Source organism: Martes martes (assembly GCF_963455335.1).
Source record: "Martes martes genome assembly, chromosome: 11".
Taxonomy (NCBI): domain Eukaryota; kingdom Metazoa; phylum Chordata; class Mammalia; order Carnivora; family Mustelidae; genus Martes; species Martes martes.
In genome coordinates this window covers 80,236,367-80,259,569 of record NC_137899.1, presented here as the reverse complement: position 1 = coordinate 80,259,569, position 23,203 = coordinate 80,236,367, and the positions used below count along the sequence as shown (strand labels likewise).

The 23,203-nt window shown below is 38.6% G+C and overlaps 1 protein-coding gene across 6 annotated transcripts in view; it reads left to right on the top strand.

Moving 5' to 3' along the window:
* CADPS2 (calcium dependent secretion activator 2) overlaps positions 1-23,203 on the top strand; it is a 526,208-nt gene that overhangs the window by 382,210 nt on the left and 120,795 nt on the right. For all 6 annotated transcript variants that reach the window (XR_013967617.1, XM_080817937.1, XM_080817936.1 and 3 more), the window contains exons 13-14: positions 976-1,163; positions 17,646-17,747. Coding sequence is in view for 5 of the 6 variants with exons in the window: in XM_080817937.1 (XP_080674063.1) it covers positions 976-1,163; positions 17,646-17,747 (290 nt within the window). In the remaining variant the exon portion in view is untranslated. The remainder of the gene's footprint in view (positions 1-975; positions 1,164-17,645; positions 17,748-23,203) is intronic.

Genomic DNA, 23,203 nt, shown 5'->3' with positions numbered 1-23,203 from the left:
TACGTTTCTCACCGGTCTTTTCCTTCTCTTGCACAATTATCCTGCCCCCTTTCGAAACTGTTTATTTTTAGTCCATATAATTCATCGAAACATTTTATAAAGCAACTCTGCTTAACCCTGACCTCCAGTATTAGCCAAGCGGGCTCACAAGCACACACGAACACGCACACACCCTTCACGTCTCATTTCAAGAGAACAAAAAAACTATTGTAAGGCATTAGCCCGGTTTTTTTTTTTTTTTTTTTTTTTTAAGATTTCATTTATTCATTTGAACAGACAGATCACAAGTAGGCAGAGAGGCAGGCAGAGAGAGAAGGGAGGAAGCAGGCCCCCTGCCGAGCAGAGAGCCCGATGCGGGGCTCGATCCCAGGACGCCGGGATCATGACCTGAGCCGAAGGCAGCGGCTTTAACCCACTGAGCCACCCAGGCGCCCCATTAGCCCGGTTTTTATTGGTCCTAGAAGGACAAACTGAATGAGAACAGTGTCCCAAATATGCAAATTCCCAAATACTGTATGTTTACCACCACTAGACTTAACTGGAATTGTCTTAGTTCACTTTATAACATGTCATTGGCAACTAGGCAATTTCAGTAATAGCATCTGCTTTAACCATTCTCTTTTTATTGGATTCACACAGGGATTGCAGTTTGTCAGAATGTTATTCTCTGGGACTGACAACTTAAGATACCGTGAATAAATTTGGCCAATTTTGAATGACAGTGGAGAAAAGCAGGTAGTCCGTGCCTTGCCACGGCAGTGAAGAAAATCGTATTTGATTACGAGTGTCCCAGATCAGGTCCAAAATTGATGACATTAGCTTTATGAAAATAACATAAAACATACCACTAATTTAAAAAAAAATGTCAGAAGACACTTGGATTCAACTTCTCCTTATAATGTCAAAGAGTGCCTGCAGAAAAGCAAATCCTAGTACAGAAAGGAAAAAAAAAAATTTTTTTTTTTTCTTTTGCAGGGTTGGTTCAGCCCTGGCCAAGTCTTTGTGTTAGATGAGTACTGTGCCCGTTATGGCGTGAGAGGCTGTCACAGACATCTCTGCTACCTTACAGAACTGATGGAACATTCAGAAAATGGTGCTGTCATTGACCCAACCCTGCTCCATTACAGCTTTGCATTCTGCGCCTCTCATGTGCATGGCAACAGGTATTTTTACTTGCAAACACACAGTGAAATGGGTAGGGTTGACTTGGAAAGAGAGAAAAATGTGCTTTGCCACTATCACCTAGTAACAGATTTTAAATAGCGAACACTTCTTGCAAGAGGTGGGGAAAAAACCCACAAAGGAAAAATGTACATCAATATGCTGTTGATTTAGGTTGGCTGCACTTTATGTTTCTTTTTGCCGTTAAAGCCACTTGAAAGAGAAAGGGAGAGAATATCTATGAGATTAGAAGTTGCCTTTTAGTTCTTAGGTACCACCTAGTACTAGGGGCTGCACAGCATAAGTGTCCTCTGTATTTCTATTGTTATGCATATGTGTGTCTGGGTAAGGCTTGCTGGCGGGTTTGTGTGTGCCTGATGATTCTTGCTTTTCCACTGTGAATAAGCTTTCATTGATCAAGCAAGATAAACAAGGAGGTTTATGTGGAATCTTCTCTTAGCCCCTTCCCTAATCTATACTTCATTTTGTTTTATTTTTAATTTTACTTATTAAGTGGTTACAGAGAAGGAGAGCACAAGCAGGGGGAACAGCAGCAGGCAGAGGGAGAAGCAGGCTCCCCGCCGAGCAAGGAGCCCCCCTCCCAGTCTGTACTTTAGGAACAAGTGTCCCTTTTTAGTGTTTTGAGCCAAAGAGGTAAAAAATCATCTAATGCAGGCCCCCACAGTCATGTGCCTCTAAGCTTAAATCTCTCCATGTTTTAATCCCTCTCTTCTCTTAATCCTGTTCCCAGGGAACCTTTTCTGGGGTTCCTCCCACAAAGGAGGCACCCTTTCTCCCATCCCCCTTTTAATTTGTTTCAATCATTATTCCTTCTCTCTCTATTTCCCTTCTTTCCACACCCTGTGTAAGCTTTTACTAGCCTCACAACATAACGTAGTGGTCAAGGGACTCTGAAGTCAAATTGCCAGGGTTCAAAGTAATACGAATTCATCATGTAAGGTGTAGGGCAAGCTTCATACTCTAGTCTTGTCTGAACTACCCTATCTGTAAGGAAGATAAAACATAGTATCTCTCTCAGAATCCATGAATCATCATGGAGATCAAATGCATTAATGTATATCAAGCACTTCGAACAGTGCCCAGCACATGAATAGTCAAAACAAGTTAACTGGTAGTTCCCATTGTCTTAAGTATTGTCAAGCTGCCAACCTACATTTCCATTGTTCTCTTTTATCTTCCCAACCAAATTTCGCTCTCCATTCCTCTCACTGGGCTTCTGGCTCCTGACTTGGCCAAGAAGGCTTCTTGAAATAGATTAAGGACCTGGTCCTGTAGCCTCTTCTCCAGCTTCTCCCTCCTTACTCCTGTTGAAAAGCTGATGCTGCAGACTCTCTGAGGGCTTGTGCCGCTGGAGACGCTGCTCATCTTCCCTGAAGCAGGACCGTCTCATCTTGGCTCCCTTCTTACTTATTTTTGCCCTTCTCTTTGCTAAAAACTTTTTCCTCCAGACCCCCAAGTGCAGTATAGTTCTTTTCTCGCATCTGTTCTTGAACTTGCTCTGTTCTGAGGATTTTTCTACCTCACAGAAAAATTGGACTCCAGTGATCTTGCCCCTTTCCACAGCTCCAGTGACCTGTCTTTATACAGATAATTCCAAACCAGTTACTCTCCTAAACTATAGGTCTCTATCAACAATGGACAGCTTGAATGGTCTGGCACTTTCAGCCCTCTGGGTATAAAATGAAGTCCATCCTCTTGGGGTGCCTGGGTGGCTCAGTGGTTAAGCATCTGACTCTTGATTTTGGCTCAGGTCCTGATCTGAGGGTCTTGGAGATTGAGCCCCATATCGGGCTCAGTGCACAGTCTGTTCAGGATTCTCTCTCTCCTCTCGCCTTACCCCTCCTCCCCTCTCTAAAATAAATAAATGTTGAAAAAAAATTAAGTCCATCATCTCACTAAACCGGCTCCTGTACCTCTTTTAGCTCGTAGCAGGGTGCCTGGCAAAAAGTAACACTCCTGGCACAGAATAGGTGTTCAATAAACATTCGATTGATGAATGAACAACTGCATTAGTTAATGTTGATATCACTTCCATTTGTGGCCTATTCATTTTGCATTCATCTTTTTCTTTTATCTCCTAGACCCAGTCTGTTGCCCGTGCCAGGGGTCTGCCTTCGTAGCACCCCTCAAGTTAGACTTTATCACTTCCATTGCACTATCCAAATTCGAGCCTTCTTTTTCTTCTTGCTTATTTATCTTTGTACATCTCTCTACTACTTTTTCTCCCTACAGCAGTCTAGCAATCGGCTTCAGAATTACAGATTAACGTCTATTATACTCCTTTCAGAAAACTTCAGTGATTCTTGTTTGATTATGAAATTAAACATAAGTTTCAAGCTACAGTATGAGGGTTTTCTCAACGTCGTTCTTGTCCCATAGTCCCAGACTTCTCTCCAAGTATCCCTCCCCAAATAATCTTTACCCCAGGCAACTCATTTATTCTCCATGTAATATTTCTCTTTTTCCAAGTGTGTGATAGTCTGATGTCATAAAACTCCTTGAAGAGGACTTGTGTTATTCCAAACACAAAATACCATTTATCTGTAGTTTCCTTATAAACTTTCTCATGTAAACCTACATGCTAAATCCACACACAGTCCCCTGCTTCTATCCCACAAGGTCCTATCTTGAAAGCAAAAACTGGTTCTCGTCACCTGTTACGCTCTGTAGGAGGACATACCATATTGCCTTGCATGTTTTGGCCACAATAAGTATTTGTCGAGGGGCACCTGGGTGGCTCAGTGGGTCAGAGCCTCTGCCTTCGGCTCAGGTCATGATCCCAGGGTTCTGGGATCGAGCCCCGCATTGGGCTCTCTGCTCAGCAGGGAGCCTGCTTCCTCCTCTCTCTCTGCCTGCCTCTCTGCCTACTTGCGATCTCTGTCAAATAAATAAATAAAATCATTAAAAAAAATAAGTATTTGTGGAATTGATGTCGTCATTGTTGCCACTTCTCATCCCATAGTAAAATAAAACCAATCCTAGTCTCGGGATGTGTTCAAGGTTTTACCTCAGTAAAAGGTTCAGGGTTTTACCTCAGTAAAAGATTCAGGGTTTTACCTCAGGTTTTACCTCAGTTCAGGGTTTTAACTGAGCCTTACTTGGGAATTAGGGAGAACTTATAGATCATAGGCCCGTTTCCCATTACCCCAAAGTAAACCGTCTCCACTCCACAAACTTTGCTGGGGGGTAGGGAGCAGTAAGGGAGCGGTGAGAACAGGGAACGGTTGGGATGGCTGATAGACAACTAACCTGGGTGGTTTTTTTTTTACTCAACCACTTTCTTAGCTCCTGACCAGTGGATGACTTCCCCCTGACCAGTGGATATCAAAAGATAGGTCTACCAACGTTAGGCAGGACTCAGAAACGCAAGAGGATAAAAAGATGGCAGTGAAACAGACATACCCTAAGAATTTAGTGTGATCAGATGATTTTAGTCATTAACACTGAAAGGGATAATTAAATTGAAAACATTAAGTAGGAAATTCAGCTAATGCTTCCCCAAAACGTGTGTGTTTGAGACACGTTTTAATGGAAAGTTACTGAGGCACCTGGAAACTGCCGCTTCGGAGACAGCCTGATTTGAATCTATAGGTTGCCATAGTTACTTTTATTCTATAAAACTATTGTTTTCTTTATAATGGTACACTGTAAAGTGTAATTTTAGGTGTGTTTATATGTTCATGTATGTATTATACCTAATATTACACATTAAATCCATTTTCTAGGTTAAAATGTATACATTTTTCGGAGTCGCTGGGTGGTGGTAGACAAATTTGAGTCAGTATGGGATTCAACGTTTAGATGACATGTAGATTAAGGAAAAAAGGAGAAATGCCGGTCTTAGGGAAATTTGAACCTCAGTTTAAGGTAGAAGTTATCTAAGATAAACTGAAGGGTAACCTGTTTGCTGTAATCTTCAGAGTCTAACAGATATCGTTCAGAAATGTCATGCTGTCACAGTAAAAGAATCAAAAAGAGACAAAAGATCCCTACTTGAATCTGACTCTAAACTCTGCAAAGTGACCTAGGCTGGGCAAATCACTTAACCTTTCTGAACCTCCAAGGTTCATATGTAGAAGGGGCAATACTGACATGAAGTTACTAGAGAATTATACTCTATGAGTACTGATTAGTTCTTACTCTAACACGCTTGCCTTTGCCACCCAGCCACAGGGATGTAAATTGCAAGATGAGAAAACCAGGAAAAGTAGGTAGAGCTGTAACACCTCATGCCAAGTGGAAATACTATGGCGCATACATAACTAGACTCTTCAGTTTTTTGCTGATAGAATGTTCGGGTTTTTGCAACCTGGCCTCAGGAACGTAAGCTTCTCTTACCCAGGTCTGCGGTATCTGCTGTTCATACAGACTTTTGTTGAAAATACCATCCGCATCAAGTCTGACTTTTCCGCAGTCCCTGCATCGTCTCTCTTTAGGATCATTTTTATGTCTGTCGAGACACACATTCAGAGCACCGTTTGGCTCATTACCTGAGCTACCTCTGTCGAAAATTCAAAAGGAGAAAGGATTGCCTTTTGTTACCGACTGAAGTGAAGGACAGCGGTGCTGTCTGGGCGGCGACGTCTCCGGGAGCACATTCTATTACACGGCCCCGAGCTCTCCTGGTGCTCCCTGCCTCCGCGTCTCCCGTCAATAGCTCTCGGAGCGTCTGAGCGACGAAGGAAGAGAGTTCAACAGAAAAGGTCTGGCTGGTGCGAAGACTGAGAAGAGCCAGGAAAAGAAAGGCAGAAAGCAAAAAGCGAGTCAAGGACAGACACAGACACATTCCCACAGGAGGACAGCCGCACACGTCCGTGAATAGCACAGCCACTCCCTGGGCGAGCGCGCCCCTGAGGACCCACAGCAGCGAGAAAAGGGCCTTTTGGAGACAATGCACCACGGGGCAAAGTTCTAGGTCGATGTGTGCGGTTATACATCTTCGTTTCGCTCGTCGGGCGGAGGGCGAGGGAGCTAAAGCAGCAGCACAGAATGGCTGGGACGTCTCTGCTGACTGTCGGGTGTGGGTGCGGCGCCCTGGCGAAGGCAGGCGGGGCCCAGGACTGGGACATGACTGGGGTGCACCCGTAAGATCATCCCTGCTTTCTCTGGACTCCAGCTTGTGTCACAGAGTAGTAGGTGGCCTTCACGGGATCCATTGTGCTATGACAGGATGATGTCCCTGTCTTCACAGATGATAACATTTCCTCTTACTTATCACTGCAGAAATTGTGCCTCAACTTCCCATCTCTAGTTTTAGAGACCCGGGTGCAGTTTGGAATAAAATCACAGAAAAGGATTTTCCTTAATGCTTTTTTTTTTTTTGCCCCCCTTACCACTTGCTTCTTAATCCTAGTCTTTGATAGATGACATAGAGAAAATAAGTTACATGTTCTATCCGTTGTGAATCTGGAGACTTGTTTCTGGAACAGGTGAGCAGCCAGATCAAATGCTGTGAGCAAGGGTTGTCTTCCTGTAATGTGGCCTGTTAAACAGGCTTCACCTGTCAGGCGCAAAGGTGAAAGGGGCAGTAGTCAGTGAGTACCTTTTCAGAATACCCTGAGGCTTCCTTCAGGATTCTGTCAGAACCTATAGAGCAACCTCAAATCTGCCTCAGTCAAGCTTGCCTAGCAATAACATCTGTCCCCACTGAACCTAGAGTTCAATACTGGAGCAAAGGAACTGTGCCTTTCAAAACAAGACAGACAAAAACAGAAAGTGAGCGGTAGGCGGAGAGACTGAGTGTGTTGCCAGTAGCACTGAGCCAGGAGTCAGAACATCTGTCTTCCTGTCCTGGCTCTCCTGTTAGGAGCTATTTCATTTTGAGCAGTTGGTCCTGTCTGAGCCTCAGTTTCCCATCTGTTCGTTATGAATAGTTATATCAGTGCTGCATCTCATGTTGCTGGAAGACCCTGTGGGCCTGATGGGGCAGTGGCAAAGACATGGCCAAAAATGGGAATCAAGAAGGCCGTCTGTCCGAGGTAGGTCAGTCACTAGACTGCGGCCCGAGGACTGCTTATGAAGGTCACTAGTTGTTTGCCTCTGTTTTCCCCGCATGCCATTCATTCGCAGCATAAAGCTCAGGATATTCCTGAAATAATACATAAAAGAGCCCACTGAATTTACCACGGAAGGGTAAATCCTTGAGAAAGAGGCAAGGCAAAGGGTTTTTTCGATATGTGTTAGAATTCAGATCAGGTTACCGACAGACACAAGAGCCACCCCCCAGGTGTAGCTTTTCTTAAGCATTTAGAGCCTTCTTAGTCTGGAATTTGGTGTGAAGAAGTTTGGGGTCTTCAGTTGGATCATCCATGTAATTTTCTAATGTATTAAAGATTTTTAAGAATGTAGTATGTAATGCTGTTACATAAAAAGCTATCTAGTGAGTGCTGTGAAGTGTGTAAACCTGGCGATTCACAGACTTGTACCCCTGGGATTGATAATACATTATATGCTCATAAAAAATTAAAAAAAAATTTTTTTAAAAGCTCTCTATGCACAAGGCCTGTTTCGAGAATACTTTCTTTTAAAGAGGATTTGCTCTTTTATTTGGTGATGGGGGTGCTACTGGAGCTACTTTATTTTCTTATCTTGGTGATTTCTTGATTGCACTGGTAGTACCCAGGTTAACGAGGCCAGGCATACGGTACATATTCTTAGATTTTCTTGGGGGCTCCCCATTACAAGAATATTGACCTTTTCTCGACCGTACTTTGATGGATCCTACAGCCCATTCACGGGTCCCAGTTTTTGTAGGAATCTTAGGTTCAGCAGTCTGTGAGGTCGCTGTGAGGTGCATTCTCTTAAACATAGCTGTAAAGCCTCTTGGTTCCCACATTTTCCCCCAAGGCAGCCTTGGTGTTCCCATTCATCCCTACTTTGGTTTCAGTTTCTGGTTCATTTTCATTTTCCTGGCCTTGGGAGAATTTTTTTGACTCTTTTATAAGCTTAGCACAACATTTAACTGGTTGCTTATTATAACTTAACACCGTAGGTGTTTTGTAGTGAAAAGGGATTTGGGGGATATCCAGTCAATCTATACTCGGAGCTGAAGTCACATGATTAAATTTGCATTTTGAAAAAGAAATCTTAAAAAAAAAAAAAATCTTTGAACCTCTCTCTGGAGAACCTGTTGGAGCACTTTCCATAGCCTCTGCTTCAGGTCCCACCTGATTCTCTGCTGCTCCTCTATCATATCTCAAGTTCAGTACCATTCCCCAGCTGACTCCTTCCCTGGAAAGCCATACTACCTCTTAGCTTTGGACTTTCGCCCTTCTTCAGTGTAACTGAACTTTATAGTCTGATTCTTCTTATTTATGCCTTTCCCTGTTATAAACTCTGTGAGGGCAGGAGACATTTCTTTTTTTTTTTTTTAAAGATTTTATTTATTTATTTGTCAGAGAGAGAGAGAGCACAGGCAGGGGCAGAGGGAGAAGCAGGCTCCCAGTCAGGCAAGGAGCCCGATGTGGTACTTGATCCCAGGACGCTGGGATCATGACCTGAGCCGAAGGCAGCTGCTTAACCAACTGAGCCACTCAGGCATCCCAATTTCTTTTGTGCTTGTATTATCCCCAGGACCTAGGCAAATACTCAGTAAATAAATCTGGTAGGTAAGGAAGTGAATGATGTGGGGCCATTGGTTTACAGATTTTATGGCTAAAATGTTGGGGCCCTTGGTAAGTAGAGTTCACAATTAAATAATGTTCTTAATCAAGTGCAATGATTTTTATAACCCATGGAAAGACCCTGTGTAAAGTAGAAAAATTGTATGATTTTACCACAGAGAAGTTAGTAGATGAAGACAATGAAATACACTTTTTATGTTTAAAATTGAAAATGATAAAACATGATAAAAACTGCCGTTGGTGAGGGTGCAGGGAAATTATTCATTTCATGCACATGGGTCACAGTGCAAACTGATAAGTACTTTCTTAAAAAGCAATTTCATAGCATCTATCAGATGTTGAGAATACCATTACATTTCCCTTAGCTTGGGCTACCATAACAAAATTCCATCCAGTGGATGGCTTAAACATTAAGAATGTATTTTCTTACAATTCTGGAGAGTTGAAGTCAGAGATCAAGGTGCCGACACAGTCTGGTCCTGAGAGAGACTCTTTTCCTGGCTTGCAGATGACTGCCTTATCCTAGTCTCATAAGGCCACCAATCCTATCAGATTCATTTCCCATACTTATGACTGACCTCTTTGAACCTTAATTCCCTCATAAATGCCTCATATCCAAATACAGTAACATTGGGGGATAGGACTTCAATGTATGAATTTTCATTCAGGGTGCACACAGTTCGGTCCACAGCACCACTTAAACTAACAATATACTTTTAGGAATTTACCCCAAGAGGGCACTTGGGGTGGTTAAGTCAGTTAAGCACCTGCCTTCAGCTCAGTCATGATCCCAGGGTCCTAGGATCGAGCCGCACATTGGGCTGTTCCCCCTGCTTGTTCTTATTCTCTCTCTCTCTCTCTGTAAGACAAATAAATAAAATCCTTTAAAAAAGGGAATTTACTCCAATGAAACAGTGAGAGATGGTTTAAAACAATTAGAGTGTAAGATTATATAGCTGTAAGAAGATAAGTGTATTATGTACTCTGTATATGGTAGGAAGAAATAGAAGGGAAAAGTCTAAATTCTAATGGAATATTGGATTAATAAATTCTGGTACATGATAAAATGAAGTATGCTTCCATTAAAAAGCATATATTAGGATATTTGAATAATGTGAGATGTTGATACTTCATTAAAAGGATAAAAAAATAAAAAGAATCAAATTGAAAATCAGAGTTAAAACGTATGATTAGATTTTGTAGAATGAAAACTGAAATTATATTTACAAAAGGATATTACCTATTATGATTGGGACATTTAAAGAAATTTTTAGTTAAAGGTCTATATGTATGTAATTTAGGAGAGCAATTCAGAAAAACACAAAGACAAAAACTAAAAACTGGTTTATTAAAAATAATATTAGGTATGGGGTGAAGGTGACCTATCAGAGAAGTATTACCAATCTTAATACTCTTTATTTTTATCTAAAAATCACCTCGATATTCTACTTCTCTTGAATTCTAGAATGATGTGTGGTAATGAATTTAGTTTGATTCCAGGAGAAGCCAGTTATCAGACATCTTGATTACTTTCCATGACCTGTCTTTCCTCAGTAACTTAACACAAAAACTGAGTCACAAGATCTCATATCTTCAAAAAGTTCAGTTACTGCATTTTTTAAAGAAGCATCTTTTTTTTTTACAACCACCAAAGAAAATAAACTACAGTAGAAAATACATATAAGAATTAGGAGGAAGGAGTGTTAGAAACAAAACAGGAATTTTAAATTTTACTTGCAAAATATTTTCTCAAAGAAAATGTTGTTTCTAGCTCAATGACTATATGGGTCAAATTAACTTCCTCTGGATAAGTAAAATTTCAAGGAAAATGGAAGGACACTGATTTTGTGACCAATACATGACCATCCAAACGAAGTACCATTTGTTTGGAACAGTAAGAAGTGTTCTAGGTTAGGAAACAGAAATATCAGGCTGTTACTTTCTGCCTCCTCTTCCCATAATTTCTTATTCTCGTGCTGTGTCTTCCTCTCCTTGTTATTCTGTTCACAAATGGGTATTGGTGGGAAAGACACGAAGTGCAAAGTGACTTTTACCTGCTGCACTGTGGGCAGAATTGACAGTTCAGAAATGCTACTCCCTACGTGTCTGTCCCCTTCTCACTTTGTCTAGAGGAAGCTAAGATGTCCTACATTCCTCCTGGGAGAAGGCACATGAAAAGAAGCCTCTAAGAAACTCAGAAGGACCATGAACTTGGTCCTCTGCCCTGTCACTGCTTGTAAAATAGCTTTTATTCCAAGCCTCCAAAGTTTCAGGACAGGGGGTCGCACCTGATGCACTAGGGAGTCAGGGGGTCTATGGGGTGGTGAAGGAAATCGAACTCATCAGTTTACCAGACTTTTCTATACAGTGTTCACTCCTGGGGTATTATTCAACCCACAGGCGTCCTGAGCACTCTGTTCCAGGAAACACACAGAATCCTAGAGATTATAAAACCAAGGACACTTTTTTTTATCCCTCAAGTATCTAGAGGTGGGTCTAGCTGATAAAATGATTGACAAAATAACCACAGAGTATGGTACAGTTTTCATTAATAAAACAGATGGCTTGTCAGCACTAAATGATGCTTTTTAAGTGGGAATTGTGGAGAGATCCCATGATTAAATAATTTTGAGAAGTTATGGTAAGCAGATTTTCTTTACTATCAGACTTCTCAAGCTCCTTAATATATGCCTTGCTTCCATTATGGACCTCCAGCGAGGTCTTGTCATGTTCAGAAAACATCCTCGGGCTTTCTAACCCTTTCTCTTTTTTTGGAGGATGTTTCAGGACCATTGTTTTTTAAAACCTGTTGGCAGCCGGATGAAATAGATATTAAAATTTGTTCTTATTGGTCTTTGTGGGCTTCTGAAAGGTTGTATTATACTGGAAAAAAAAGACCATAAAATGTGTGAAGTGTAAACTGTTCAAGAGAAGTAGAGCTATGAGGTTAGTCCATAATTAAATATTTAAGCAGATTCCGCCATTGATGTTTACTCTTCCGCTCAAATGCCTGACTCTGCAACCCAGTTTCACACTCTTTTCCTCTTAGATCTTTCTCGAAATGTAATGATTCTTCCCTTCATAGAAACTAATTTCTTATCAGAAACACCTCAGAAGCCGTGAGAGATAGAAGATGGAGAAGAGGATATGGTTTCTCTCTCTTGTTCCTGAGTAGTCTTTCAAGAAGAGCCTTCTCAATTTAAAGCTTATATTGTACTGTTTACAGAAAGAGTTGATAGCGATGACAAGATGTCCAGTATACAGAATGGATTCTGTTTGTTTTTAAATGCCTACTCTGCCAGATTGATGAATAACACAAGTTCTAAAATCCATCGTGAGATCCCTTAGTTCATGCAGGAATTTAGTGAAATTAATTTGTATAGGCCTTAATATGTATAAGAACTATTTTTGGACAAATCTGCCTTTCAGAAAAAGGTTGCGTGTGTGTGTGTGTGTGTGCCTACATGTGCCTACGTGTGATGCTTTCTCTAGAAGCAGATTGAGACCCATAGGCAGATAGAAGAGACGGTTGGTAAGCACCAGTGGCAGAATTTCCACTGTGTACGAATTCCTTTTTTTAAGAATCAAGTATAATTAATGTAGACCTAAATATATTTGCTGTCTCTTTGCTTATTATGTAACGCCAGAAGGAAGTTCTATGTCATTACTTGTTTTTGTCTATAATTAAAAGAATGCATCTACCTTTAAACTTATTTTATAATTTGCTCTTAAACTTTCATGGAAAACTTCCGACTAAAATCATGTGATTTCCATAACTACAGACCCCAGGAAAAAAATGAAAAATTTAAATCTCAATACATGAAAATGCCCTTTTCTTGCATCGAAACAACTTTGCTATTTATCAGTCTTAGAATTAAGCTCCAATTAGGGGCGCCTGGGTGGCTCAGTGGGTTAAAGCCTCTGCCTTCAGCTCAGGTCATGATCCCGGGATCCTGGGATCGAGCCCCGCATCGGGCTCTCTGCTCAGTGGGGAGCCTGCTTCCTCCTCCTCTCTCTCTCTGCCTGCCTCTCTGCCTACTTGTCTGTCAAATAAATAAATAAAATCTTTAAAAAAAAAAAAAAAGAATTAAGCTCCAATTAATATTAAATCAGAAAATTGGCCTTTTACTTTAGAATTTTCAATAACTATATATTTTTTAAAGATTTTATTCATTTGACAAAGATCACAAGTAGGCAGAGAGGCAGGCAGAGAGAGAGGGGGAAGCAGGCTCCCTGCTGAGCAGAGAGCCCAATGTGGGGCTTGATCCTAGAACCCTGAGATCATGACCTGAGCCAAAGTCAGAGGCTTAACCCACTGAGGCACCCAGGTGCTGCCAATAACCATATTTTAACTTGTCTTTTTATCAGTATCAAAGAGGCATTAGTTATTTTACTTTTATTATCTCAGGGGAAAAATTCTATCCTTGATATTTAAAGCAAATGATTTCACTAATAATTAAAATGGCAGGTAAATACTAAAAATTTTCTGTTAAGTATAAAAACAGCTAACTTTTGTCAGAGATCTTTTTACCCAGACTACTTAACTATAATTCCTGTACTGTTTGCTTTTCAAAAAAATTTCCTGTTTTACCTACTGTTATATGATTTAAAACATTCCAATTAATTTATGCCCTATTAATACTAATAAGCAATAATATTTGTGATACTACTCATTCATGAGTTTTTACTATCTGCTATAGCTGGTATTTTTATATTTTGTGTATCATTTATTCACGTCATTAGTGTTTAATTGCCATTTAGCATCAATCTGCCAGCTACTGTTTGGGTACCAGGGGTGCAGCACAAAGGAGGCAAACGATAAACAGATCTATCACATGTGGGGTGATGACACATTATGTACAATGACCAACCACAAAGCATGTTACAGGAGAAGAGACCTGTGGGAATGGGAGATTACACCTTTACAGCAGGTAGTTAGAGATAACCTCACTAATCCTGAGTCATGTGGGTAGAGATGAGAAGGCAGTGAGCAAGCTCTGTGTGCCTCAGAAAATACCATCCCAGGCAGTGGGAGCAGCATGTGCAAAGGCCCTGAGGCAGAGTATGTGTCCTGTGTTTAAGGAAGAGCTAGGAGGCCAGAGTGGCTAGAGTGAAGGGACCTGCTATGAGGGGTAGAGAAGATCAAGGTGTGTACGGGGTGAGGGGGAGGTCCTACAAGGTATTGGAGATAGTTCCAAGAATGTTCAGGTTTGAAATGAGTATTAGAATTACGAGGTATGGCTTAGGCTTAGAAAAAGCTCACTGTAGTGTGTTGCCGATACTCTGACACAGAAAAGACTAGAAGAGGGAGACTGTAACCATACTTGGGGATATTTTGAAGGTTACAGGTAACAGAAATTAATCTATAAGCTGAGTTTATAAAACTATTATTTTAAATCTCTGTTACCCTGGGTCTACTAGATGGATGTTCATAAAATACAAATAGTTTAAGTTTCTCTTAAAGCTACTTTCTACAAGTACAAATTTTAAGGACTGACCTTGTTGAGTTTTGTTTTGTTTTGTTTTGTTTTTAATAGAATTACTCATTCAGTGGTGCCTGGGTGGCTCAGTCGGTTAAGATTCTGTCTTTGGCTCAGGTCATGATCCCAGGGTCCTGGGATTGAGCCCCACATTGGGCTCCTTGCTCAGCAGGTAGCCTGCCTCTCCCTCACTTTCTGCCTGATGCTCTGCCTACTTGTGCTCTCTCTCTCTCTCAAATAAATAAAGAAAATCTTAAAAAAAAAAAATTACTGATTCAGTGTCATTTATCTTAAATTTTATAGCTATTTAAGCCCTCTGCCTTATATAAGTAATATAGAAAATGTCTGATATAAGTATATTTAAAATATTACACATTGCTTCTCAGATACAGTTCACATTTTTTAATAGAGGTTGGTTTTTTTTCCTCCTTATTACTTTCTCTGAAAGTGTTGGGGAAAGAGAATAATACATGGGCTCTAAGAGCCCTAGATTTGGAATGCAAGAGGCTTAGGTTCAAGTCCAGTCTCTGGTTCTTGTTAGCTGTGCAACTTTGGGGAAGTCACCTAACCTCTCTGAGCTTCAGCAGCTTCCTTTCTTGGATGCTGGAGAATGGTTTGCTGTGAGCATCCAGTGTTATGCATATAAAACAACACAGTACCAGGAGCATATTTAGAACTTTGTTACTGATCACAGTTACGTAAATTTTAATAATTGGCTATGATAAGGAAGATATTGATGACACAGGACATATTTGCATTTATTGGGGAGAATAATTTTAATATTTTTAAAGGATTTTATTTATTTGGCAGAGCAGGCACAATGGTAGGGACAGAGGGAGAGGGAGAAGCAGACTCCCTTCTGAGGAGGGAGCCTGACGTGGGGCTGGATCCCAGGACCCCAGGATTATGACCTGAGCTGATGAACAATTGAGCCACCCATGCGCCCCACGAAAAATAATATTAGAAGGAGCTGTTACTTTTAGGCATGACTGCATCAAAGCTGCTATTTATTCCCAATCACTTAGGTATAGATGTCCACTTCATATACCTAATATTCAGTACATAGTCTGGTGTAGGCACTAAAAGGCATGTAAATAAGGACAGGTCCAAAATACTAACTATTATATTTAACTTGTCAGATGTATACCTAATTTAATAATAAACTCACTAAAATGATGGCTTTTCACTGTATACAACAGTCTTTGTCTTAGTGAAAGTTGACACAAGAGATGTTCCTCTGACTTACCTTTCTCACTTTTCATCACCTAAACCCCTGGCTCCGTTGTGTCGGGAAGGCGAGGTGCCCCAGTGAAGTTTAATATGACAGGATGACTTGCTGTATCACTGTGAATCACAATCTCCTTTGACAGTTGAAGCAAACAGTAAAATTCACTCTAATATAACCATGTGGTGTCTGTCAGAGAGCAAAGCCAAAGAGCTGTATCAGTCATCAAAATAATAAATAGAAGTTCTTTGCTCTTTTTCATCAAGTTTGCGTAGACGTATAGAGTGAAATACCCACCCACAACTTTGTGGTGAGTTTTTATGATACCTGTATGGTAACATAATGTAGTCATAGTTTATATCTGAACACTCAAATTCCCAAGTTAATGATGTATATAGAACTCTCCACTTGAAGTTTTGTGATCATTATTATACTTAAATTATAGTCTTGGTTTTGTGCTATCATTTGCTCATTGGGAATTGACTCTGAAGTAATATGTGATAAAATGCATTATATTATAAATTATTGTAATATAATAAATTTTTATCAATTATGGGGGTTAGCTCAGAGTTCATTGTTTTGTAATTTATAGATCAGATTTTCTTTTCTCCTTCCTAAAGTATTTGAAAGACTAATATTTGCCATTAGTTTTGCTGCGGTTCACATTGAAAATACATTCTGGTAGGATGTATTACTCTGACTATGAAATAAAATAATTGATGTTTCCCTATTTAGGAATGAAGTATAATTATAAGATTTTCAAAGCATAAATTCCAGCAGCGTATGAGTCTCTGAAATAACATTATGTTCTCTATAATGGCAAAAAAATTTTCAGACTGAAATGATGCTTTGAGATGTATAAAAGGTCTTTATGTTGTTATGATTCAGGTATAACTTTAAAATTAATTGCTTTTATCCTAATTGACTAGTTGCAAGCATCTAGATACACATGCACACATATACATGTTTATATATAGATGAAAAAAGGAGTGGGAGCACCAAATAAAAATCTTCCGGGAAAAGTTATATCAAGCATTCATTTTTCTTTATTTTTCATAATCATTTCTACCTATTTTATCCATAATATTAAAAATTCGTTAAAATTATAAGACATAAGTCTTTGGGAACTAAAATGCAATCTTTAGAAAAATAAGCTAATAGAGGAGGAAGTGATTGGTGTTAATTATCAAATGCAAAAAATTCATTTCATTGAAATAGACACTTTTGGAATATGAGATTAATAGGTGTTTCTCATTGCATTAACAAAGTTATAGTTCATGTGTTCAAAATTTTTGATGACTGTTATACAACCTGGTACTTAAACTGATACAGAATAAATTCTAAATCCATTATTAAAAATATTTTATACTTTTAATCCTGACCTTAGTAAGAGAAGATTTCTGTTTAGTCTTCATAACTACCTCTAAAAGTCCTTGTAAAACTTGCCTTGATTCCATAGGGATATTTGGCTGAGCACAAGCTCTAGAAATGTAGCTAATCTGTGTTCTCTATAAGCTTATCTATAATTATTCAACTATTTGTTTTGAATTATAAACCCCCACATTTAAACGAAAAAATAATGCAGTAAATCACCAAATGCATTCAAATTTTCTGTGTGTTTTACAATTAGAATGAAATCTCTTGCTTCACATTAGCTTAAATTTTATTTGGAAGAAAAGTAGTTAAAACATTTTAGTTTGCATGCAGTATGCTTTTATAATATTTTCATCCATGGAATATTTATTCAATTTGTCAAATGTTTGGTACCACATAAAATACTTTTCACTACCATTCTCAAGGACTAGTCATTGTTTTCAGTAAATCTGGAAAATATTTATTGTAATCCTTTACCTTGAAAGCTGTCTAAAACAGAATAATTCCATTCCATTCAGTCCAGTTCAAAATATGAAGCAAATGGCTACAAATACCTCCTTTAAATAAATTTCCATTATAGGTGCAAGTAGTATGTATTCTGTGGACCAACATGCATTTTCCTTAATTATTCTTCAGAAAAATAGAGATATAAAGATAAATGCATATATAAATATATATAAATAAAGATATATAAAGATATAAAATATATGAAAGTAAACATTCTATCAGTATAAATTACTGATTCTGATTTTTGTTTTCCAGGCCTGATGGAATTGGAACTGTTTCAATGGAAGAAAAAGAGAGATTTGAGGAGATAAAAGAAAGACTCTCTTCCCTTTTAGAAAACCAGATAAGCCATTTCAGGTATTATACTCTGTTCATTAATATTAAGTATTTGCTTTCTTCACTCAATACTCCAGTTCGCTAGAGAGGTTTATTATGTCTTTCCATGGCTGCTCAAGAACTATCAGTAGCTTCCTCTCCATCGCCTGTCAGGTCGGATCCATATTCCTCAGTGTGGTCTGTTTCTAAGCCTGCCATTCAGTTTCCACCATTCATTAAGATAGGTCCCTTATCCCTTCAATTTGTGGAATGCTTCTCTCACTTGCTCGTGCATTTCTCATCCTTGAGTAGCCTCTTCCAGCTCTGGTGAGTAGTCCTCCCTCTCTCCGAGTCACCAGGCAAGGAGCTTCTTGTGTCCTGTCTTCATAGTAGAGCTGTTTTTCGATCATCCCAGCAAAGACTAGAAAACCTGATGTCTTTCAGCATTTATCGTCTGTACTCATCACTAGTCACTTATCACATAGTTATAATATCCATTTCTTAAGTCATTCGTAATTTAGTTTACATTATTTACATGAAAATAAGGACCATGTTGCCTGGCGCATTTCCTTGCTCAAAAAAAAAAAAAAATTAACCATTGATACTAAAAAACATATACAGAATGAAAGATCAAAATCTTGGTATTTTTTCCCCTGATTACAGTTAGCTCAATAGAACCTAATGGTTAAAAACAGAAATATTTCTGGAAAATGCAATTCAAGACAAAGGAGACAAAGAAAGAGGGGTAGTTAAGATCCCTGAACAGAAAATCAGTGTTAAAGAGGAGGGAGTCTTCATAGTGATAGTTAATAGAAACCCCAAGTGATGACTGAGCTTAGAAAGCAACCAGTTCTGATGAGAGCAGGTCAGAAAAATTCTTCAAGTAAGTTAAATTGACAAAATACTAAGCTGTTTTAGTATGTTGAGAGAAGATTTACCCACCTGGAATTGAGTTTGGAGTTTTATTAATTATATTAGTTATGTTAGATTACGTATATAAAAAGAGGATATTAAAAACAAAGACAAGTATGAATTATAAACAAAATAATGGCACATAAATCATAGTATATACTATGTCTCAGTTATCTAGGACATTTACATAATAGAAATACTGAATTTAACACCCCAAAATGGCATAACTGTGTTAGAAAGATAGGAAGGACAGGAATTACATTTAGGATGGGGGAAAGTGGTCCAAAAAAGGGGGGAAAAAAGCTACATATGTCTAAGGTGGAGTAACAGGGTTATATTTACCCTCCCATCTGAAACAAACAAACTTTTTAATTTTTTTAAAATGTGGAAAAATGCTCTTTAAGCACATTAAACATAAGACAATGAATAAAAGTGATTCTTGAGAGATGAAAAATAAATGACTAAGCCCTTTCATTGTCTCTGCTTGGCACCAGGAGAGTGCTTCTGGGCCATGGTCCAGGGAGGAGAATCCTAGTGGACCCCCGCCTTGACAAGACAGAGATGGGAGTCCAGGGAAGGCAACCAGAGTTTGCAGGTCAAACTTCTAAAGAAAAGAGAGGAGAGACCTGCAGGTATTTGCTGAGGGTCCCCCTGGAGTCTTCAACTCAGTATTGATTTCAGCATGTATGTATGGAAACTAAAGTCAGGCAAATAATCCTTTCACTCTGCGGTAGGATTACAGGAGATAATCCCCAAAGCCATCGCAGAGCTAAGAGGAGTACCAGTTTCTACCACCCAGGGTGGAAAGCTTCTAAGTCATGGACAGAGGGTCAAATACTCAAGAGAATTTTTGCCTCAGTAATAGAAAAAAATTAGCCCTGTTTTTATCTCTCCTAATGAGGATTAAAATCAAGTTTCAAATAAATCAAACTGTTTTTAAGTAATTTAACTGCATTCCAGAACAAAGCTCAAGAATAAAGGAATACAAAAGTACTGAGCCACCAAGAATGTAAAATAATAATGCCTAGCATCCAGGCAAAAATTTCTAGGCATACAAAGAAATGGTAAAATATGACCAATGAAGAGAATGAAAACAGCCAAAAGTGGACGTGACACAGAAGATAGAATTAGTAAACAATAGTATTAAAAGAATTCTTACCAAATGTATGTTCAACCTGTTAAGGGCATCTGTGGAAAACCTGCAACTTCATACTTAACAGTGAAAGATTGAATGCTTTTCACCTAAGATCAAGAGCAGGCAAGGATATCTGCTCAAAAATCAGTGATCAAGGTTGTGTGGTGTAGACAGTTCAGAAATTGACTCACACATATATGGTCAATTGATTTTCAAAGATATACAAAGATAGTTTGCAAAGTACACTTTTTTTCGATAAATGGTGCTAGAACTTTTAAATAGCCAAATATAAAATACTGACCTGGACCCATACGTCATACCTGATTAAAAAGTTAACTCAAAATGGATAGACCTAGGAAACAGAAAATCTCTTTGTTCTTAGACTTAGCAAAGATTCTTCAAAACACCAAAATCATGATTCATAAATGGAACAATGTTACCTTGAACTTTATCAATATTAAGTACGTTTGATCTTCTAAAGACATTGATGTGGGAATAAAGAGACACATCTCAGAATGGGAAAAAGTATTTGCACAATAGATACCCCACAAAAAAACTTCTATCCAGAATGTTTAAGTATCTCTTAAAAATTAGTAATAAATGAAAGAACCCAATAAAAAATTATTTCTGATATTTCACCAAAGACACATGGTGACAAGGCATATGAAAAAGTGCTCAACATTCTTATTTTTTAGGGAAATACGAACTAAAACACAATGCAGTACTACTACATTATTAGTATAACTTGAATTAGAAAAATAATTACCATCCAGTAAGTGTTGGCATGGATGTGAAGCTGGAACTCTGCATATACTCTTGATAGCAGTATAGAAGTGTACAACCCACAGTATAAGGTAGTTCGCAGGTTTTTAAAAATTCACACACGTAACATATGACCCAGCCATTCTGCTTGTAGGTATTCTCCAAGAGAAATGCAAGCACATGTCCACACAAAGACTCTTCATATGAATGTTCATACCAGCATTATTCATCATAGCCAGAATATGAAAACAAGCCAGATGGCCATCAACAAGGAAAAGATAAGCAGTGTATTCCCATACTTCTGAGCAGTAAAAAGGAGTGAATGGTTGATAGCATGAATGAATATCAAAATATACTGAGAGAAATCAGACACAAAGAAATATGTGCTATGATATCCCTCTTCCATAAAATTATAGAAAATACAAACAATCCAAATACAAAGTAAATCCATGCTTGCTTGGGCTCATGGGATGGGGAGGAAACATTTGGCCGTCATGAATATGTATATTAAACTGATTGTGGTGATGGTTCCACAGGTGTATACCTATGTCAAAACTTACCAATTACGTATTTTAAATATGTGCAGTTATATGTCATTCATACCTCTGAGTCTAACTTCCATAGTGGGAAGTTAGTAGAATAATATATAAAACTGAAAAATCGAGAATTAGAAATATTAGCATGTAGGTTAGGAATATAATGTTTAAATACAGAAAGAAACAGCTTAAAGTAAAAGACTTTTGTTTTTCTGGAGAGATTACTTGGGGAGTGGGGTGGAAATGACATCAAGGACTTTTTTTTTCATAATAAGGCTTTAGAAGAAGTTTCCTTTCAGACTTGTGCATATATAATTTTGATTAAAAAAATACTGTGTATTAAAATGATAAAGGAAAAAAAGTTTAGTTGTGAGACATGTCTATGCAGGCTCATCTATCTGTGTGATCAATTTACTAATGGGAATCAAGACGACTTTTATTAATTCAGATTAGATATTAAGATTGGTTGAATTTTATTTGATGGTTGAGTATTTTCCACTTTGCTTTGTTATTGCAGAGCTGTCAAAGTGGTAAAAACCTAAAATATTTATCCTGAAAGCAGAACAAAACTATTCCTTTCTTTTAAAACTCGTTTTGTAAAGATTAATTAGGCTTCTGTGTAGTTATTTTCTGTACTTTATTGATTCAGGATTACTTGTACTCTGTAAATGTGTTGAATTATTTACACATCATGAGCAGCTAATGCTAATTCAGAACATACCCAGTGGGACCTCAGAGCCCTGAAATGCTAAATGTAATCTGGGGATCAGTAACATTCCATTCATAAAATGTGTCACCCACAGGTTAATGGAAATAAACAATAGGAAAGACAATGGGTGGATTATGCAAATACACTGAAAAGATTTAAGCAGGGGGAGGGGACTATAAGAACCCAATTTGTGTTTTAGTTAAACGTGGATTAAGGTTTATGGTATACAAAATGATGAAAGCTACTTTGCTAATTTGCTAATGCTCCGAAAAGCAACACTGCGCAGGAAAAAAAAAGAACTATCAAAAATAAATTGGTTGTTGCTTTTGTGCATGGTAGCAGAGAGGAGGAAGAGAATGCATTGAAGTAAGAGTTAGTTGAAGGAAATTTTTAACAGCAAATGAAATAAATAGACTTCTGAAGAAAAATTTGACTAGACTTACGATTTTTTTGCAATTATCTGATACTAATAAAAGTTCTATAAAATCAAAACCCTGTCCTAATATGGATTTAACAACTGCTTTGTGAAAAATGCATCTTTAATCAGTCTTTAAAATTTGCTGCTATAAAAGAAATTGAATTTAAAATATATGTGTTTAAAGAAATGTGTGTTTTTTTAGGGAAACCTGTACAGATTGCCTTGCGGAAAAAAAAAAATAATTTCATTGTGAGTTACGTCTTAGAAGATGTGTTTACCAAGCCCCTGAATAATGGCAAAGGACATGGAAATACATAAACTTCAAGTTACTGGTTTGGAGATTTCTAGTCCAGAGCCAAGTAGCTGCCCAAGGACAGCTCAGCCTCCAGCAGCCCTTGATCTTGAGGCTGGGGTGGTGGTTGGGGAGGAGGTGCTTTATGGAGCCTGATTCAAGAAAACAAGCAGCTCTAGCAGGAAGAAGAGGCCCTGACATTCTCTGCTTTTTAAGTGGAAAGTGACCTGAACAGGGACCCGTGTAAAGAGCAATAAATCTGTTACCACCATGTGTCAGCTAACTTCCAAGGAGCCCACTCACTCATCCAGCCTCTGACCCTGATTTCAGAACGCTGGCGTGACCTGCTCTCTGGTTGTTGGTGTCTATTAGAAATGCATGACATTAGAAAGACTGAGGATGACCATCTCCCCTGGCAAGTGACGGAGCTCTGGAAAGTTGGTGTTTTGTGTGGAGAGGGTGTAGAATTAGCTACTGGCGTAATAGGCAGGTGTCAGGAAAGGAGGGAGCTGGAACATGTTTTGCGCTAGCAGTTATGTCTATGGGGTATGTGTCCATCTCAAGCCACACATAAACACAGGAGGAAATGGGGGGAAATCCTTTCTTTTAGCATAAGGCTTGAATAACAGCAAACCTTACGAAGATTTTAGGAAATGTATTTTAATTATCTTTTTACTGGTAGACTCTTGGAGATTTTTTTTTTGTTTTTGTTGTTGTTCTTAATTTATCCTGTT